Source organism: Anser brachyrhynchus (genome assembly GCF_964034855.1).
Source record: "Anser brachyrhynchus genome assembly, chromosome: 20".
Taxonomy (NCBI): Eukaryota; Metazoa; Chordata; class Aves; order Anseriformes; family Anatidae; genus Anser; species Anser brachyrhynchus.
In genome coordinates, this window is record NC_137713.1 from 11,416,324 (window position 1) to 11,431,562 (window position 15,239).

The window sequence follows — 15,239 nt, forward strand, 5'->3', positions numbered from 1 at the left end:
TACTTCAGAATTATGCACACAGCTGCTGGGGGTGCTTTCCTCTCAAGAAGCTCCTGATAGCCTCACTTCCTTCTGAAGGAGCTCCCTTAAAAAGGGAGGCTTTTTAGAGCACGGTGATGGTGCTTTGTCCCTTGCACTCAGTCCTGATGCACAAAGGAGCAGGAAAGGACGCTGGAAAGCTCTGGAGAAGACCTCCCGTAGTCTGACACGTTTCCTCTCCCTCCTCTTCAGCCTCCAAAAGGTATTTGGTGAGGGGCAGAGCCAGATCACTCAGCTAGGCCAGGGCCTGCCTTCGGTTGGGTTCAGAGCTGAAGAAAAAGTTTCAAGCTCTTACTCTGGTTTTTCTATTCTGGATGTGAGAAAGAGAGAAACCACAAAACATGTCGAACACTTCTTCATTTTCTGGAGAACCGGGGCTGTGTCCCGCCCTGAGGAGTGCGAGGCGGTTCTGGGGCACGCTGGCTGCCTGCTGGGAGCAGAGAGATGGCACGCCATGGCTTTGTGGCTACAGGGCTGCCGAAACTGCCAGGTCTGGAGAGGAACTTACAGAGGCAACCAGACTCATCACGAGCATTCGTTGGCTGTGTTCAGACGCAGCATCCCAAACCTTTATCACAGCCAAAAAACAAGGGGAAGGCATGCTGTGCCGCAAGCCAGCAGCTCATAGACTTGCAGACAGACCTCAGTGCCACCATGGATGGAGCTGGACATGGGCTGGGCACAGTTTGGACAGGTGGATCCCAGCACCCCAATTTTAAACCCCTTCTGCCAAAGCGAAGGTGCAAGAGGGAGTGGGAAGGAACCAGAGCAGTGGCTTGGTTCCTGGGTTCAAGATCTGGATGCCCTAGGGCACTGTCCCCACCCCACAGAGGCCGTGGGGCAGGAGAACCACGCAGGGGTGCTCCTGGGGGGGGCAACGTGCCTGCCTGGCCGCTGGGAGGGAAGGGCTGGTGCTGTCAGGGGGTCCAGCAGGCATGGAGATAGCACAGCCCTGGAAGGAGCAGAGAGATTTCCTCTGCCGCCCGGAGAAATGTTTCCTCCCACCACAACTATTGCCAAAGGGCTGGAGAGCTCCAGCACGATCTTCTGCAGGCGGTGCCAGCGCTGGTGAGGGACCTAAAATAGGACATCGGAGAATGCACATCAGAGAATTCGCCGCACTAAAATATCTCTGCCCTGGAAACACTTGTGGGAAGGCTGGGTTTTGGGTGGGATTGTTTTTTCTTTTAAGGATGTGATCAAAATCAGATGGAATGAAGCAGAACCAAGGGTAGGCACAGGCTGGAACTGTTATCAGAGCCTGAGCACTAGGGTTTTCCTGCTGAGGACACAAGCAAAGAGCCGGGGTGAGGGGCACCAGGCCAAGTCAGCTGGTTTGGGGCCACGAGAGGCTGTGCTGGCTGCCCTGGGCAGGGCCACCAGGGCAGGGCTGCTGAGGAGCTGCAGGAGGCAAGTTCCTGCATCCAAAGGAACTCAAGCACTTCTCCCTTTCCCTTTGCTATTGTAACGACTGACATTTATGAAGATGACTTTTGAACTTTTTGGACTTTTTTGCCCCCTGAATAGCGATGTGATGGCTTCCCCCTGCATCAGGTGTCGGTGGGGTTGCGGTGCACGCTGCGGCTCCTGCTCCATGGCACGGAGGCTCTGGCCCATGGCCCCTCTGCCTCCTGGCTGGTGCTGCCTGGGGTAGCCCAAAGTGGCCCCAAAGAGCACGATAAGAGGGGAGAGATCAGTCTTGGCAGCACCAAGTGTGTGTCCAGGACACTTTCACCATCCAGGAAGGATTGCTCCGTTGTGCACCCCTCCCACAGCACCAAAGCCTCGTGCCTTACAGAGCAGGTTTGCATCACCTGGGGCTTTGCTCCCAAAGACCCCTGTGGGGATACAGCAGGGGCAGCATGGCTGCGGCACGGGCTGGGGTCTGGCACCATTTGGGGCAGTATTGGTGGGGAATGTGCCACACTCTGTGACTCAGGTGGTCTGAAAACTGCAGGCAAGGAAGAAAGTGGCTGCCAGAACCTCAGCCCTGACCCCATCAGCGTGGTCTCACCTTGGGACAGGAGTGGCTGGTGCACGCCCCAGCCCTGGCCAGGCTGAGGATGACCAAAAGCAGCCAAAGGACCTGCAGCAGCTGAGGAACAGCAACAAGCATCCAAAGGCAGAGCCTCTGCCTGGGCTTCTCCCCCAGCCGGACCACAGAGCTGAGTCCCACCTGTGAGGGATTTGGGGAAAAGCCCACCCAAGCTCTCACCCGTCTCCCCTGCTGGTAGCTGTGGTCTTTGGGGTGCAGACACAGGGGCAGGGGGTTCTGGATGGCAATGGAGCATGGCTGGGGACAGGGCTGGGAGCAGACCAGAGCGGGGACACCCAGCAAGGGTCCTCCAGGCACCAGGCAGAGGGGCTGGAGATAAACCTGCTCCCTACCAGCTCATCCAACCAGCTCCCGCTGAAGCCAAACTGGGATAACTGGTCACGCATGCTCATAGGGGTGATCCAGCCGCCATGGGGGGTTGGGGGCAGAGCAGACCGTGTTGGGCAGATGCTCCCAGCTCAGGCCCCAGGGGTTCCCAGCAGTGCCCAGTGCCAGCAGCACCCACAGCACAGTGTGACAAGGGGACGAGCCAGCACCGGGCACTGGTCCTTGTGTCCCGGGGGGCTTGGGCAGCTGGGGCTCTCCCACCCCCTGTCTGGGTGCCCTGTGTTGGTTTCAGCAGCATGGGGGTGGCAGAAATCCCCCCAAAATCCATTCTGACACCTTTCCAGGGAAGAAGAATTCAGGAGTGAGAGGTCATCCTCCTCATCCTCATGCCTCGCCTGCCCGCACGCGGCCCGTGGAAGTGAGACATGGTTGCAGACAAGCCAGGTCAGCCGTATTTATTGAGAACGTTTGTGGAGGGGTTAAAAATATTTCCACTAGCTCTATAAGAATTTATAAACCTATACTCTTTGTATACTTTAATAAATGCATCTATGACCGTCATGCAAAGGTAGGTACTTCTGTAAGAAAATAGCAAGATAAAAAAAGGAAAGCGCTAACACAGCCTGCAGGTCCTTGCTCACGGGGCAGTGACAGAGGGAGCCCTCAGGCTGCAGCCGATGCGGGGACACGGGTGGTACCCACCAGGCATTGTCCCCAGCACCCTGTGCCACCCAGCCTGGGACACCTCCAGCCACACCGTGGGGGCTCAAACCCACCCTGAGAGGGTGGCCTGGGCCCTGGTAGGGAGGGGACATGGCCCCGTGCCCCAGTTCTGCCCCCACCCCACAGCCTGGCCGTCCCCTTCAGCCTTTCCCCACTGCCCGCGGGGAAGCAGGGAGCTGGGGGGGCTCCCCTGGGGCCAGGCAGCAGCGCTCTGCCTGCAAGCAGCACAGGCGGGGACATCCTGGGGGGGGGTACAGGGACACAAGAGAGAAGCAAGCGGCACCAGGGGCCGAAACGGCAGCGAGGGACGATGTTCTTGCCAAGGGAGGGGAGGGCGATTATTGCTCTATAGGGCCAACATCAGGGGCGGTCTCTGCTCACGGGGACTTAGGGTTCAAGGGATTTTTCTACAGGGACAGCGAAGCCCCAAGGCTCCTTGTGCACCGACTGGGGGTGCTCCCATGGGACCATGCTCACTGGGGAGAGGGAACATGCCCAGGACATGGGGCTGGGCACCATCAAGCTTCAGGCCCTTCCCTGCTGGCACCGAAGTGGCCACGGGCCCAAATGGTGGCTGTCCCTCCAGCCCCTCAGTGACCCACTGTCCCCCTACGGTCGCATTTTCCCTTCCATTCCCAAAGTGGGAACCAGCAGTGGGGCGGCCCCTGTTTTGTAGGGCTGGGACTGTCCTCTCCTTTCATCTCCTTTTACACTGAGCAGGCAGCCCCAGGTGACAGGGACAAGAGCCACAAGGTGGGGAGCAGGGTGGTGGTGGCCTCCTGGGAGATACCCGGGGCTGGGGCGACAGAGGGGGAACCGAAGCACTGGGGACAAAGCTGCACCCAGCCCATGGGGTGCAGGGGTGGCCGGGACAGGGTTTGGGGGACCCCCGGGCTGGGCACCCCGTCCCTCGCGGTGCCCAGGTCCATAAGGCGATACCGCAGCAGCTTAAGGTGAGAGGTGTTGTTGGTACCGAGTCTCGCAACTTGGCTGGGATGGAGCGTGATGTAAACATCTCTGATCCGCGTGGCGCACGGCCGGAGGAGGACGAGGAGGATGGGGCTAGTGGGAGTCCTTCATCTGCTTCTGGATCTTCTGCAGCATCTCCTGCATGCGCCGCAGCTGGGGGAGAGCAAAGGGGTGACAACCAGGGAGGTGGCACCTCCATGGGCTTCCCCCAGCCACATCACCTCCCCTGCACACAGATTTGGGCCAAGCATTCCAGGCAGGTCTGGATCATCAAGAGATGTGTTCTGGGGAGAAAACTTCTGATTTCCCTCAAATGCTTCCCCAGTCCACCTGCAGGGTGTAACCTGCTGGGTCTGGGGGCAGAGCATGGGGACAGCGGGATGCTCGGGGGGCCCTGTGCTCACCTCCTCGTCCTTCTCCCGGATGAGCTTCTCCGTCTCTGAATCAGGCACCGGGGGGATGACAGGGATGGGGAAATCTGTCCCACTCTCCCGCGTCAGTTTGCTGTGGGGCAGAGAGAGGAGATGAGGCTGTTCCCACCCACACCTCCAAAACCAAGCTCTTCCCCCCCCAACTCACAAAACATCTCCCAGACCCATACAAGAGCTGGGGCCAACCAAAGGGGACAGTGCTGGCCCCCTGGTGTCCCACAGCCCCTGAAGACAGCAGGGCTGTGCCACAGTCCCTGCTCCCAGCAGCTCTGCGCTGCTTTTCCAGAGCATCATCCAGGAAAGGCACTCGTGGTACAGTGCATCCTGCCCGGGGCCACCCCATCGCAGCGGGCTGGATCAATGGCTTCTCCCATGGCAAGGACACAGGGAGGGACCAGCTCTGGTGGCCGGGCCCCTGCGGGAGCCACGCGCTGCCCCAGCCGGTGACCACGTGGCTGCGACATCGCTGCCGCTCACGGCGGTCACACGTGTCACCCTCGTGCCTGCAGTGCGGGGACGTGCGGGAGCGGTGCCAGCTGTGGCAGAGCTGATGTGCAGGGAGGCTGCCCCCGGTGCTGGGGTAGTGCGGGCATGCAAAGGCAGGGGCTGGTTTCTGGTTGAGTTTTGATCTGTTTGGGAGATCACTGCCCATCAGCACGGCTCCTGACAGTGGCAGGGGGAATTTTGGAGCCGCAGGGATGGTGGTGAGCTCCAGCTCCAGCCCCGGCAGCGAGATGAGGTTGGAGCTGGCACCAAGCATGGGCCAAGCAGCTTCACCAGCCCAGGGCACCCCCCTGAGGGACCTTCCTAAAACAGGCACCCAGCTGCCTCCTGCACCCTGAGCTAGCATCACCCCAATTTGGGGTTGCCTCCCTTTGGCTGGGAAAGCTGGGTGCCACCAGATGGGGACACAGCGGGGCCGTGGCAAACACATGAGTGCCTGCAGACCCCTTGGGCACTGCTGGAGGTGGGTGCTTGGGTGACAGTGCCAGGCAGGGTCCCTGCAACCCCACCATGTCTGGGTGAGCTGGGCGGCCCCAGTGACAGCTCTGCAGGGGAACTGCATCCTCCCAGCATCGTGGGCACTGCCAGCACCATGCCCCCAGCCACGGGAAGCTTGACAGCGGGCAACTAGATGCTGATCTGGGCAATGGGCAGGTGGCCTGGGGCTGGCAGTCCCCAGGAGCCCTCCCGGTACTTTCCTGCAGAGCCCTTGCAGGCACAGAAGGACCAAGACAGCATTGGGTACCAGCAAGCACTTTATAGAGGGGCCAGGGGACGCAGGCAGCGGTGGCAGCAGGGGACAAGCACGTCCCTGGCTCAGTCTGCAGAGCAGTCAGCACAGCACAGCCGCAGCGTGGAGGGCTGCCTCCTTCTTCCGCAGCGTGCATGGAGAGACGAGTTTAGGCACCCATCACCGCCGCCAGCCATCCCCGACTGCCACCCATGACCATCCCGCGAGCAAAGCACAAGCCACCCGCCAAGCCCCCGCACTGCAATGGCGAGGGCTCTGCAGCCAGCCCCATGGGGCACTTACTTTTTGGGGTCACCCCTGGAATTCTGGGGATTCTGAAGGGGATGCAAGTACCGTGAGTCTGGTGGGCATTGAGGGCAGAGCCTTGGCACCAGCTGCTCGCTCTGCTCTGGCCCCAGAGCCCGTGGGGACAAAGGGTCCCCACCAACCCCTCCAGCCAGCAAGGAAAGGCCACCCCAGTGCCACCCCAAGGAGAAGAGAGGCTGCCCCATCCCTTCCCACAGCCCAGCCCCACTCCCAGCCCCGTACTTGCGGTTCCTCTCCTTCACCACCATGCGGGTCATGCTCTGGATGCACTGCGTGCGGTAGTTCTCATAGTGGGTCTCCCGCGTCACGTCCTTCAGGTCCTGCATGTGTGTCCTCACCAGCATGGTGCGCAGCTTCACGAAGTCGCAGTGGGACGGGTTCTCCACTGCGGGGGAGCCAGGGGTCAGGGGGCCCCACCAGCCCCCCTCCCCAAACCCCCAGCGTGGGGACCACAGGACGGAGAAGGGGTGCGCGATGTCCCCGTCCCTGCAGGGACAGGTCCCCCCATGGCGTTACCTTCCACGATGCCCCAGGGATAGAGGCGCCCGCGGACGCGCCGGCCCTTGGCCTCCACGACCGTGTTGCTGCCGATGACAGCGAAGGGGATGCTCTCCTGCAAGAGGATGGCGAGGGTTATAGCTAGCAGGACTTGGTCCTGCTGCCGTGGTCCAAATCCCCCCACCCACATCACCTTGGCCGTATCCAGCACGGCTCTGCCAAGATGCCCCAGAGCCCTGGCTGTGGGGTGGCAGAGCTCGCAGCAGGGTTTCTCCATCCCACCGAGCTACAGGTGGCAGCAGCTCAGGGAGACGTCCAGCCCCGTGCGATACATCCCAAACCCACCGTGCTGGGCTGCCAGAGGGCTTGCCTGGCACCAGGGACAATGTGCTCCCCCCGGCCCTGGGGCTGCAGGGGCCCAACCCACCTTCAGCGCCTGGTCCTGCAGCTTGAACTCCTCATCCTCGTCCGAGTCGCACTCGGGGAACTGGTAGATGCGGATCCCGTAGTGGTCGATCTCCTCACGGATCTGCACACACAGCCTGGGTGAGGACTGGGCTCTGCCCCTCGGAAAGGGGGTGAGGAAGCACCACGGGCAGGGCCACACGCCCGGTGTCCCCCAGGGGCCAGCCACGCACCCAGCAAACCTGTCCCCAACAGGAGAGGGGCAGGATGTCATGGACACCCCCACCACCCCAGAGAGACGGGACCCTGGGGACCATCAGTACTGGGGGCACGGGGGATGCTCCACGGCAAAGCCCAGGCAGGGGATGGGAAGGACCGCCAGGCAAGAGGGAGGTGAGGGGACAGCCCCAGGCAGGATCAGCTCCCCCTCACCTTGTTCTTCATGCGCTCCACCTCAGAGGGCGTCAGGGTGTCCGCCTTGGCCAGCACAGGCACGATGTTCACCCGCTGGTGCAGGGCTCGCATGAACTCCACATCCAGGGGCCGGAGGCTGTGGGGGAGCCCTGTGAGCCCCAAGTCCCTTCTCTGAGCCCCTGGTGTTGCTGACGGCCTCGGGCAGGCAGGGAAGGGGGGGGCTGCCCCTACCCGTGGCCGAAAGGCGAGATGAAGTAGATGCAGCAGTGTACGCGGTTGTCCTGGATGTTTTTCCGGTTCAGGCCACTCTCATCGCGGAAATACTGCTCGAACTGCTGGTCGATGTAGTCAGCCACCGGCTTCCAGCTGGGGGAACAGGAGGGCTGGCAGGGGGGGTGACCACTGGAGCCCCCATAGGCTTTCCCCCGTGCCCAGCCCCAACATCTCCGAGCCCAACACCACTTCCCAGGGCTCAGCGTCCCGAGGACAGGGGCTGCACAAACCACAGCACTGTGGGGCGTCCCTGCCTCGGAGCCGCTCGCACCCCCAGCGGTGCTCCCTGTCCCCAGGGCCACCCCAGCGCACCCACGTCCCTCTCCCCGCACCACTCGGTGTTGTTGACGGCGTCCCCAAAGCCCGGCGTGTCCACGATGGTCAGGCGCAGCTTGACGCCCTTCTCCTCAATGTCCACCACGTGCTTGGTGATCTCCACCGTCTGCGTGATGCGCTCTGCAAGGGCAGGAGAAACGGGGACGGCGCGGGCACCCTGGGCGAGGGTCAGGGACAAGCAGGACGTGCTCATCTCCACACACGGTGGGCACAGCCACGGTAGCACCACGCTCACCCTTCCCCAGTGGCCATGCCATCACCTCCTGTGACAGCATCTGTCCAGCACCAAGCAGGGCACCCACCCCAGCTTAGCCTGAAGGTGCTGCTCTCCCTGTGCTAGAGCAGAGCCTGGGCTCACATCCAGCCCCTGGGGGCACAGGATGCCTCCCAGCTCCCAGTGTGCCCAAGCTCCTGGTCGCCTTGTCCACCAAACCCAAGCACTTCACTGCCCACAGCTGCTTTTGCCTTTCAAACTCAGAAGCCAACAGGAGCCCTCCTTCTGTGAACACAGCCAGGGCAGCATGAGGATGAGGAAGGTGGGCTGCCGGAGCATCACCTTGGGAGCATTTTCAGCTCCCTGCACCCCTTTGTGACCCCACAGCCCCATGACTGTGTGTTTTAATAACCCTTTACCCCCAGCCCCCTGCACGCCCCGTGTCCCTGCATCCCCACGCCCCAGGGATGCTCTCATCGCTCTGCATGCATGTGGCCGCGTGTGTTCATTTAGGCTGAAAATTGCTCCTGGCAACCAAAACAAACCCAATAACCCCCCCGAACCGCAGGGATCTGGACCCTTCGGGCTATTTTTAATTAGCATGGCCACTGCAGCTGAAGTGGAGCCGTCCACGTGGCACTGCGCCCCGGACCCCGACTGTCCCCAACCCAACAAGCCGGGCTTTGTTCCCCCTCTGCTTTGCAGCCCAGGACAAAGCCCGGCGGGGGGGGGCACTGTACTGGGGGGCCCCGCTGCCTTGGCAAAGCATCACGCCTGCTTCTGCCTTTGGGGAAGCCCAGAAGGGACAAACGCGGGTGTGAGGGACCGGATGAGCCCAGCTGGGTGCGGAGAAGAGCTGCCAGCCACTGGGGGGGGGGGAACAGATGGAGATGTCCCTCCAAACCCATCCGTGTCCCCTCCCCACAGCAATCGGGGTGTTCACAGCTGCTGCCTGGTGCCAGGTGCAGGCTGTCCTTACCTTCGGCATTCAGGAGCTTGCGGTCCCTGTACATGTCTGTCAGGAAGAGGCTGTTGACGAGGGTGGATTTCCCCAGCCCAGACTCCCCTGGGGTGATGGGGAGCAGTGAGGGGACGCCCAGGTCACCGTCCCCGCTCCGGCCACCGCGCCAGGCCCCTACCTGCCACCATGAGCGTGAAGTCGAAGCCCTTCTTCACCGACTTGCGATGGACCTGGTTGGGGAGCGTGGCAAACCCCACGTACTCCTTGTCGTCCTGCGGGGAGAGGGGACGTGGGACAGGGGACGCTGCTCTCCCCACCGGGGCTGTGTCCCCCAAGGCAGCCCAAGGGGTTCCCTTGGGTTCACTGGGCAGGCACATCCTCTGCGGTGACTCCTTTGTCCCCCCCTCCCAGCCCGCCCACACCCCCGGGACCCACCGCACCTCGGAGGAGTCGTAGGGGTCCAGCTGCCCCCAGGGGCTGCGCGGCCGGGAGGGGCTGGGCGGCGGGGGGGCCGTGATGAGCTGCTGGGCATCCAGGGGCCGAGGGCGAGAGAATGGCCGGGTGTCCCTGTCATCGGCGGGCTCCTCGGTGGGGACCCTGCCACAGAGGGGGTGGCCGGGCTCCCGCCTGCCCTCGGGGGGCTCCACTTTGCGGGGGCTGTCGGTGGGGGGACAGTCCCGGAGGAACTGGGTGAGCTCAGCCTCCTCCGAGTCCTCCTTCAGGAAGCGCTTGATCTGGGGGGAAAAAGGGGTGAGGAAGGAGGGGATGCCCGCAGTGGCACCGCTCAGCGTCAGGACCCCCAAACCTCCACAGCCAGCCTCATGCACCCCCAAGGCAGAGGGGGGGTAAACCTTGGGAAAAAAAAGAGGGGGACAACAGCGCCAGCCCCGGGACAGGCGTGAGGGCAGTGTGGGGACAGCAGGGTCCGTGCACCCCGCAGCACGGGCGCTTACAGCTTGTTGCATGGGGAGGTCGGCCGGCTCCTGGCGCTCCGGGGGGCAGGGATGGGGACTGTCACCCCTGGCCCTGGGGAGGCCCTGGGCACCCCCACGCTGCTTGGGGTCTTCTGGAGTGGGCAGAGCCCCCGCACGTGCCATGGCCTGCAGGGAGCACGGGGAAGGGGGATGGGGAGAAGAGAGATGAGAGACAGCAGCCATGGAGCTGGGAGGCAAAGAGGGGTCTGCTCGTGGGCTCCCCATGGAAACTGCCTTGGGAATCCCACCCTACAGGGGGATCCCCAGACTGGGGACAGGGGTGAGCTCCCACCCTGCACAGTGGCACCGAGGTGAGAGCCCCCCATGGGGACACACATGTCCCCCTGCACCCCATGTTCCTGCGGAGGGCGGCTGTGCTGGAGGCCAGGCGAGGGGTGCCAGGTGAGCGGGCTGGAAACGAGGTCACGCTGCTGCTCTGCCCAGAACCCCCACGGCCACCAGGATGGGGGATGGCAGTGCCAGGCTGGTGGTACTCCCCCTCATCCCCCTCACCGTCCCCATCCCCAGCAGGTCAATAGCGCTCAGCAGGTCCCTGACACCGCAGCATCCTCCCTCCCCCTGTCGGTGCGCTCAGCACACCCTGCCCATCTGGGGACAGGTGACGACTGCCACCGAGCATTCCCAGCCCCACTGCCCCAGCTCTGTCCCATGGGGCTGCAACCCTTTGTGACCCAGGCCCCCACACCCCAGCACAGGGAAGCTCCACAAAGCTGGATCGCATCCTCCCTGCAGTGAGTGTGTCCCTGGGGACAGAGCATCAGCTGTGGCACCTTCTCCAGCCCCCCTCCAGCTGGGTGTGGGGCTCCCCCCGTGTCCCCCACCTGTGTCTGCCCCCTCTCCCCTGATGCTCCCCCCGTACCTCCTGCAGAGGCTGCAGCTCAGGGCCGGTGGCCATGGCCGAGCCGGTGTCACCGCGGCTGGGAGATGCTGCGAGTGGCACGGGCTGCACCAAGGCTCAGAGAGGGACAGGAGCACATTAGCATAACTCCACCCTGTGCAGGCACCGGGGCACCCAGGCACAGCCCTCCTGAGTGCAGTGGGGCAGTGGCAGCGTGGGGGGCACAAGAGGGGAGCCTCCAGGCACAGGGAGCAGAGTGAGCCCAGCTCCTGGCCAGCTACGGAGCAGGAGAGCGGCTCTTGGAGGTGTCAGGGACCAGCGAAGCATCACTGGCCAGGGGGTGGACAGGCAGGCAGGGGGAAATGGGGCTGCCTGAGCCCCCCAGCCCTTGGGCTGAGCACGCAGCTTGGAGGACGTTCATCCCAAGAGAAACAGCTCCATCCCCAGAGAAACACGGCTCAGCTGCCGGTGTTCAACCTCAAGGGTTAACCAAAGCATTAACAGCCCATGGAGGAGCCGGAGGCAGCAGCCCGAGCTGTCAGTGTTGGGGGTCTCCCCCATCAGCCCAACGGTGATTCGCCTTGATGCATGTCGAGATGCATCGAAGCAGCCCAGGCGTGGAGCCGGGAGCTTCACTCGCCTGAGTTAGCCAGGGAAGTGCTAAAAAGCCCCAGAGCGCTGCCCTGTGCCACAGAGGGCAGCTGGGAGACGAAGCGCGAGGGGCCAACACAGGCTGATGGTCCTGTGCCGGGTCCCAGCACCCACAACCCATAACGCCAGCACGGGCTCTCAGGCTGAGCCCTGGCAGCGCACACAGCACCAGTGCCGCTGCTCCCTGACTGTCCCACGCCAGCGCCCACCTGCAAGCTGGGATTTGTGTGCCATGCCCCGTAAGCGGATTACACAACCCAGCGCACATGCGAGCCACTGCCGGCTGCCCTGTCCCCGCCTGTCACCCTGCATCACACCATCCTGTGCAGTGACAGCTCGAGGGTGCCACGGGGTGAGGTTGGCGGGGCACTGGGGCAGCACAGCCTGAGCTGGGAGAGCCACTGTTGGCATCTCCACGCCTGGCTGCTCCCCGCAGCCTCCCACAGCTGCTCTGGGGAGGCTTCGCACCCAGGATGTGGGTGAGGGCTGCCAGGCACCTGCAGCATCCCCAGCCCCACGTCCCCAGGGGCAGCATCGTGCCCTGTCCCCAAGGGGGTGGGAGGAAGCGTCCCAGCCAGGTGTTGTCCCCACAGCCATGCCCCACCTGAAGGTGACACCCCGATGTGCCACCCACGGCACTGCACACACCACAACTGGGCATCTAACGCAGACGGGGCCGCAGATGCCCTCATCCCCACCACGTGCTGCCCCCTCCACTCCCCAGCATCCACGTCCCCCGGTGCTCCTCACGCACCGCACTGCAGCGAGAGGCTTCCCCTCCCCGTAACCACCCCCCACCAAAGCCTGGTTTTCCCGGGAGCAGCAGGGGGGGCTCGGCTGTCCCAGCGCCCCTTCCCTGGGGCAGCCAGCACCTGGGCTGCTCGTGCTGCGACCTGCCTGCTGCCGCCCTCTTGTAATCGGAGTTTCTCGCTCCCAGCTCCCAGCTCCCACCCCATCAGTGCCGTCCCCGTTGGGAAACCGAGTCCCTGAGCTGCATCGCTCAGCTTGAGCAGCCTGGGGAGGCTGTGGGGGAGCAGAAAACACATGTCGCTGGGACCTCCGGGGCTGGAGCACCCCTGGATGTGTGTGAGGGAACCATGGAGGAGTGGGGTGCTGGGCACCCTACGAAGAGGGCGCGGGGTCAGGCGTGGTACCGGGCCTGGGCAGGGTGGCCGTGCAGAGAGGCACACAAGAGAAGAGCTTCCCAACGCGCCCCTCGGTGCGGGAGCTGCAGCCCCGTCCCTTCGGGGCACCTTTTAGGAGCAGGTTGAGTTACCTGGGGGGGGGACCCGGGCTGAGAGCGTGCACGGCAGCACCTCGGGTGCTGCAGCCTGGAAGTGACAGCGGGGCCTGCCCGGACTGGAACCGGGGCAGCGTTTCGACGCGTGCCATTAACCGCAGGAGCAGCCGCCACGGCCCCGAGCAAACGAGAAGATTCGGGGCGCTGAGAGCCTGAAGTGGCTCCGACGGGGCCGGGAGCTGGGGCTCAGCAGCCTGCCCGGGGGGGGGGACAGGGGTGTCCCTTGGGTCCGTCCATCCCCAAAGCCGATTCGGGGACTTCTGGGGACGACGGTCCGCAGGAGCGGTGTCGGCACGCTCTGCCAGCCGCCCTCCCGCCTGCTTTCGCTGCGTCCCGCTCCGAGGAATGCGCCGGTCCCGTTCCCACGGCGGCCGCTCGGGCAGGACGGGCGGATCGCTCCCACCGGGGGTCCCCCCGCGGGCACCTCGCGGCCTCCCGGGGATCCCGCGGGGGGGACGCGCGGTGCCGGGGCGCAGGACGGGCCGCGGGGGGGGGGCCGGGGCCGGGGCCGGGCGGGCTCCTGGCGGCTCCGCACCTCGCCGGGACCCCGCTCCAAGCGGCCCCGCGGGAGGGCCCGGCCCGGCCGGCAGCGCCGCCGGCACCGCAACCGCGAGCGGCTGCCGGGAACCGGCCGAAGGCCCCGGTAAGGGCGGGGAGGCGGGGGGGGGGACAGACACAGCCGCTGCCCCCCCCCCGTCCCTTACGGCGGTGCCCGGGATGGGGGCCGCAGACGGGGAGCGCAGGTGCCGCTTTCCGGGGATGGGGTAGGAGGGGGGCGCCCCGATGCCACGGTGTGGGGGGGCGATGTGCAGCTCCCCACCCCGTGCCCCCGGTCCCGGGCAGGTGCGGCCGCGCTGTGCTCGCCCCCCCCCCCGCCCCCCCGGCCCCGCTGCGGCACCGGCGCTCCCGGCCCGCTCCGCCCCCGCGGCGCCGTCACCTTCACGGAGGGCACCGGGAGCGGGGAGGCGGCCCCGGGCGGCCCCCTCCCTGTCCCTGTCCCTGTCCCTGTCCCTGTCCCCGTCCCCGTCCCCGTCCCGGCCTTACCATGGCTGCCGGGCGCCGTCCGGGAGCGGCGGCTGCCGAGCGGCACGGCCGGGCCCCGCCGCCGGGATGAGCAGAAATAGCAGCGGCGGGGGCGGGGCGGGGCGGGGCGGCACCGGGCACCGCCACCGGCACCGGCATCAATGCACCGGCACCGGCACCGGCATCAGTGCCAGTGCTCGGCACCGGGACCGGCACCAGCGTCAGAATCGGGCACCGGAAAACGGGCACTGGCAGCACCAGCAGCAGCGCTGGGCACCGGCATCGGCACTGACACCAGCATCAGCACTGGTATCAGCATTGGCACCAGCACTGACACCAGTATCAGCACTGGCTTCAGCACCAGGCACTGGCACTGGTACCAATGCTGGCACCAACACCAGGCACTGGCATCAGCACCAGCACTGGGAACTGGGATCCATGCACCAACACTGGTACGGGGCATTGGACACCAGTACCAGCACCAGCATCAACACCAGGCACTGGGAACTGTGTGCCAGCGCCAGCACCATGCACAGCACACCGACACCGTGGACTGGGCACTGGCATCAGCACCACGTACCGGGCACAGGGCAGCAGCACCAGGCACTGACACCAGCACCTGGTACTGGTGCAGGTGGGAGGGAACAGCCCCAGCACCAGGGCAGCAACACCAGGCACTGCCACCAGTACCAGGCACTGCCCAGCCAGTACCGAGCACTGGGCAGGAGGCACCGAGTGCTGGGGAACGCTCACTGGTCACTGCACACCAGCTACAGGGTACTGGCCACTGGGTACCAGCACTGGTACCAGTCTGCATACTGGGAGCTGCACAACTGTTGCTGGGAGCTGGCACCACACATCACACACCGGGCACCAGGCACTAGATCCTGCGGCTCTGTCTGCAAAATCACAGCCTGCTCTGTGCTGTCCCTGTCCCTGTCCCTGTCCCAAAACAGTGCTGGAGTTGGAGGCAGCTGCTTTTGGGGACATTCCCGGCCATGGGACCCTGCAGTGAGTGCTGGTGGCACGTGGCTGTGTTGCTCCTGTCCCCATGGAGGGCAGGGGAGGACACTGGCACAAGACAGCGGCCGGGGCTTCATGGGGTGCTTGTGTTCCCAGCCATGAAAGGGGCAGCGGGGGGCTTGGCCAGCAGCAGCTGGAGGCAAAGCCGGAGCCAGCCCCAGGCAGAGGCCGGGACCATCTCGCTCCCACAGCTCTGCCCCCA

At 64.6% G+C, this 15,239-nt stretch overlaps 1 protein-coding gene across 1 annotated transcript; it reads right to left on the bottom strand.

Annotated features, from left to right (window-relative positions):
* Positions 1–2,851: 2,851 nt before the first annotated feature.
* Positions 2,852–14,328, bottom strand: SEPTIN4 (septin 4). Its single transcript, XM_080562992.1, has 12 exons — positions 14,036–14,328; positions 9,648–9,941; positions 9,386–9,479; positions 9,226–9,312; positions 8,029–8,152; positions 7,655–7,789; positions 7,442–7,559; positions 7,032–7,133; positions 6,623–6,719; positions 6,329–6,491; positions 4,519–4,618; positions 2,852–4,267 (listed from the first exon to the last, which is right to left on the bottom strand). The coding sequence occupies exons 1-12, from the start codon at positions 14,171–14,173 to the stop codon at positions 4,208–4,210; spliced, it is 1,512 nt and encodes a 503-aa protein (XP_080419118.1). The 5' UTR covers positions 14,174–14,328; the 3' UTR covers positions 2,852–4,207.
* Positions 14,329–15,239: the final 911 nt, after the last annotated feature.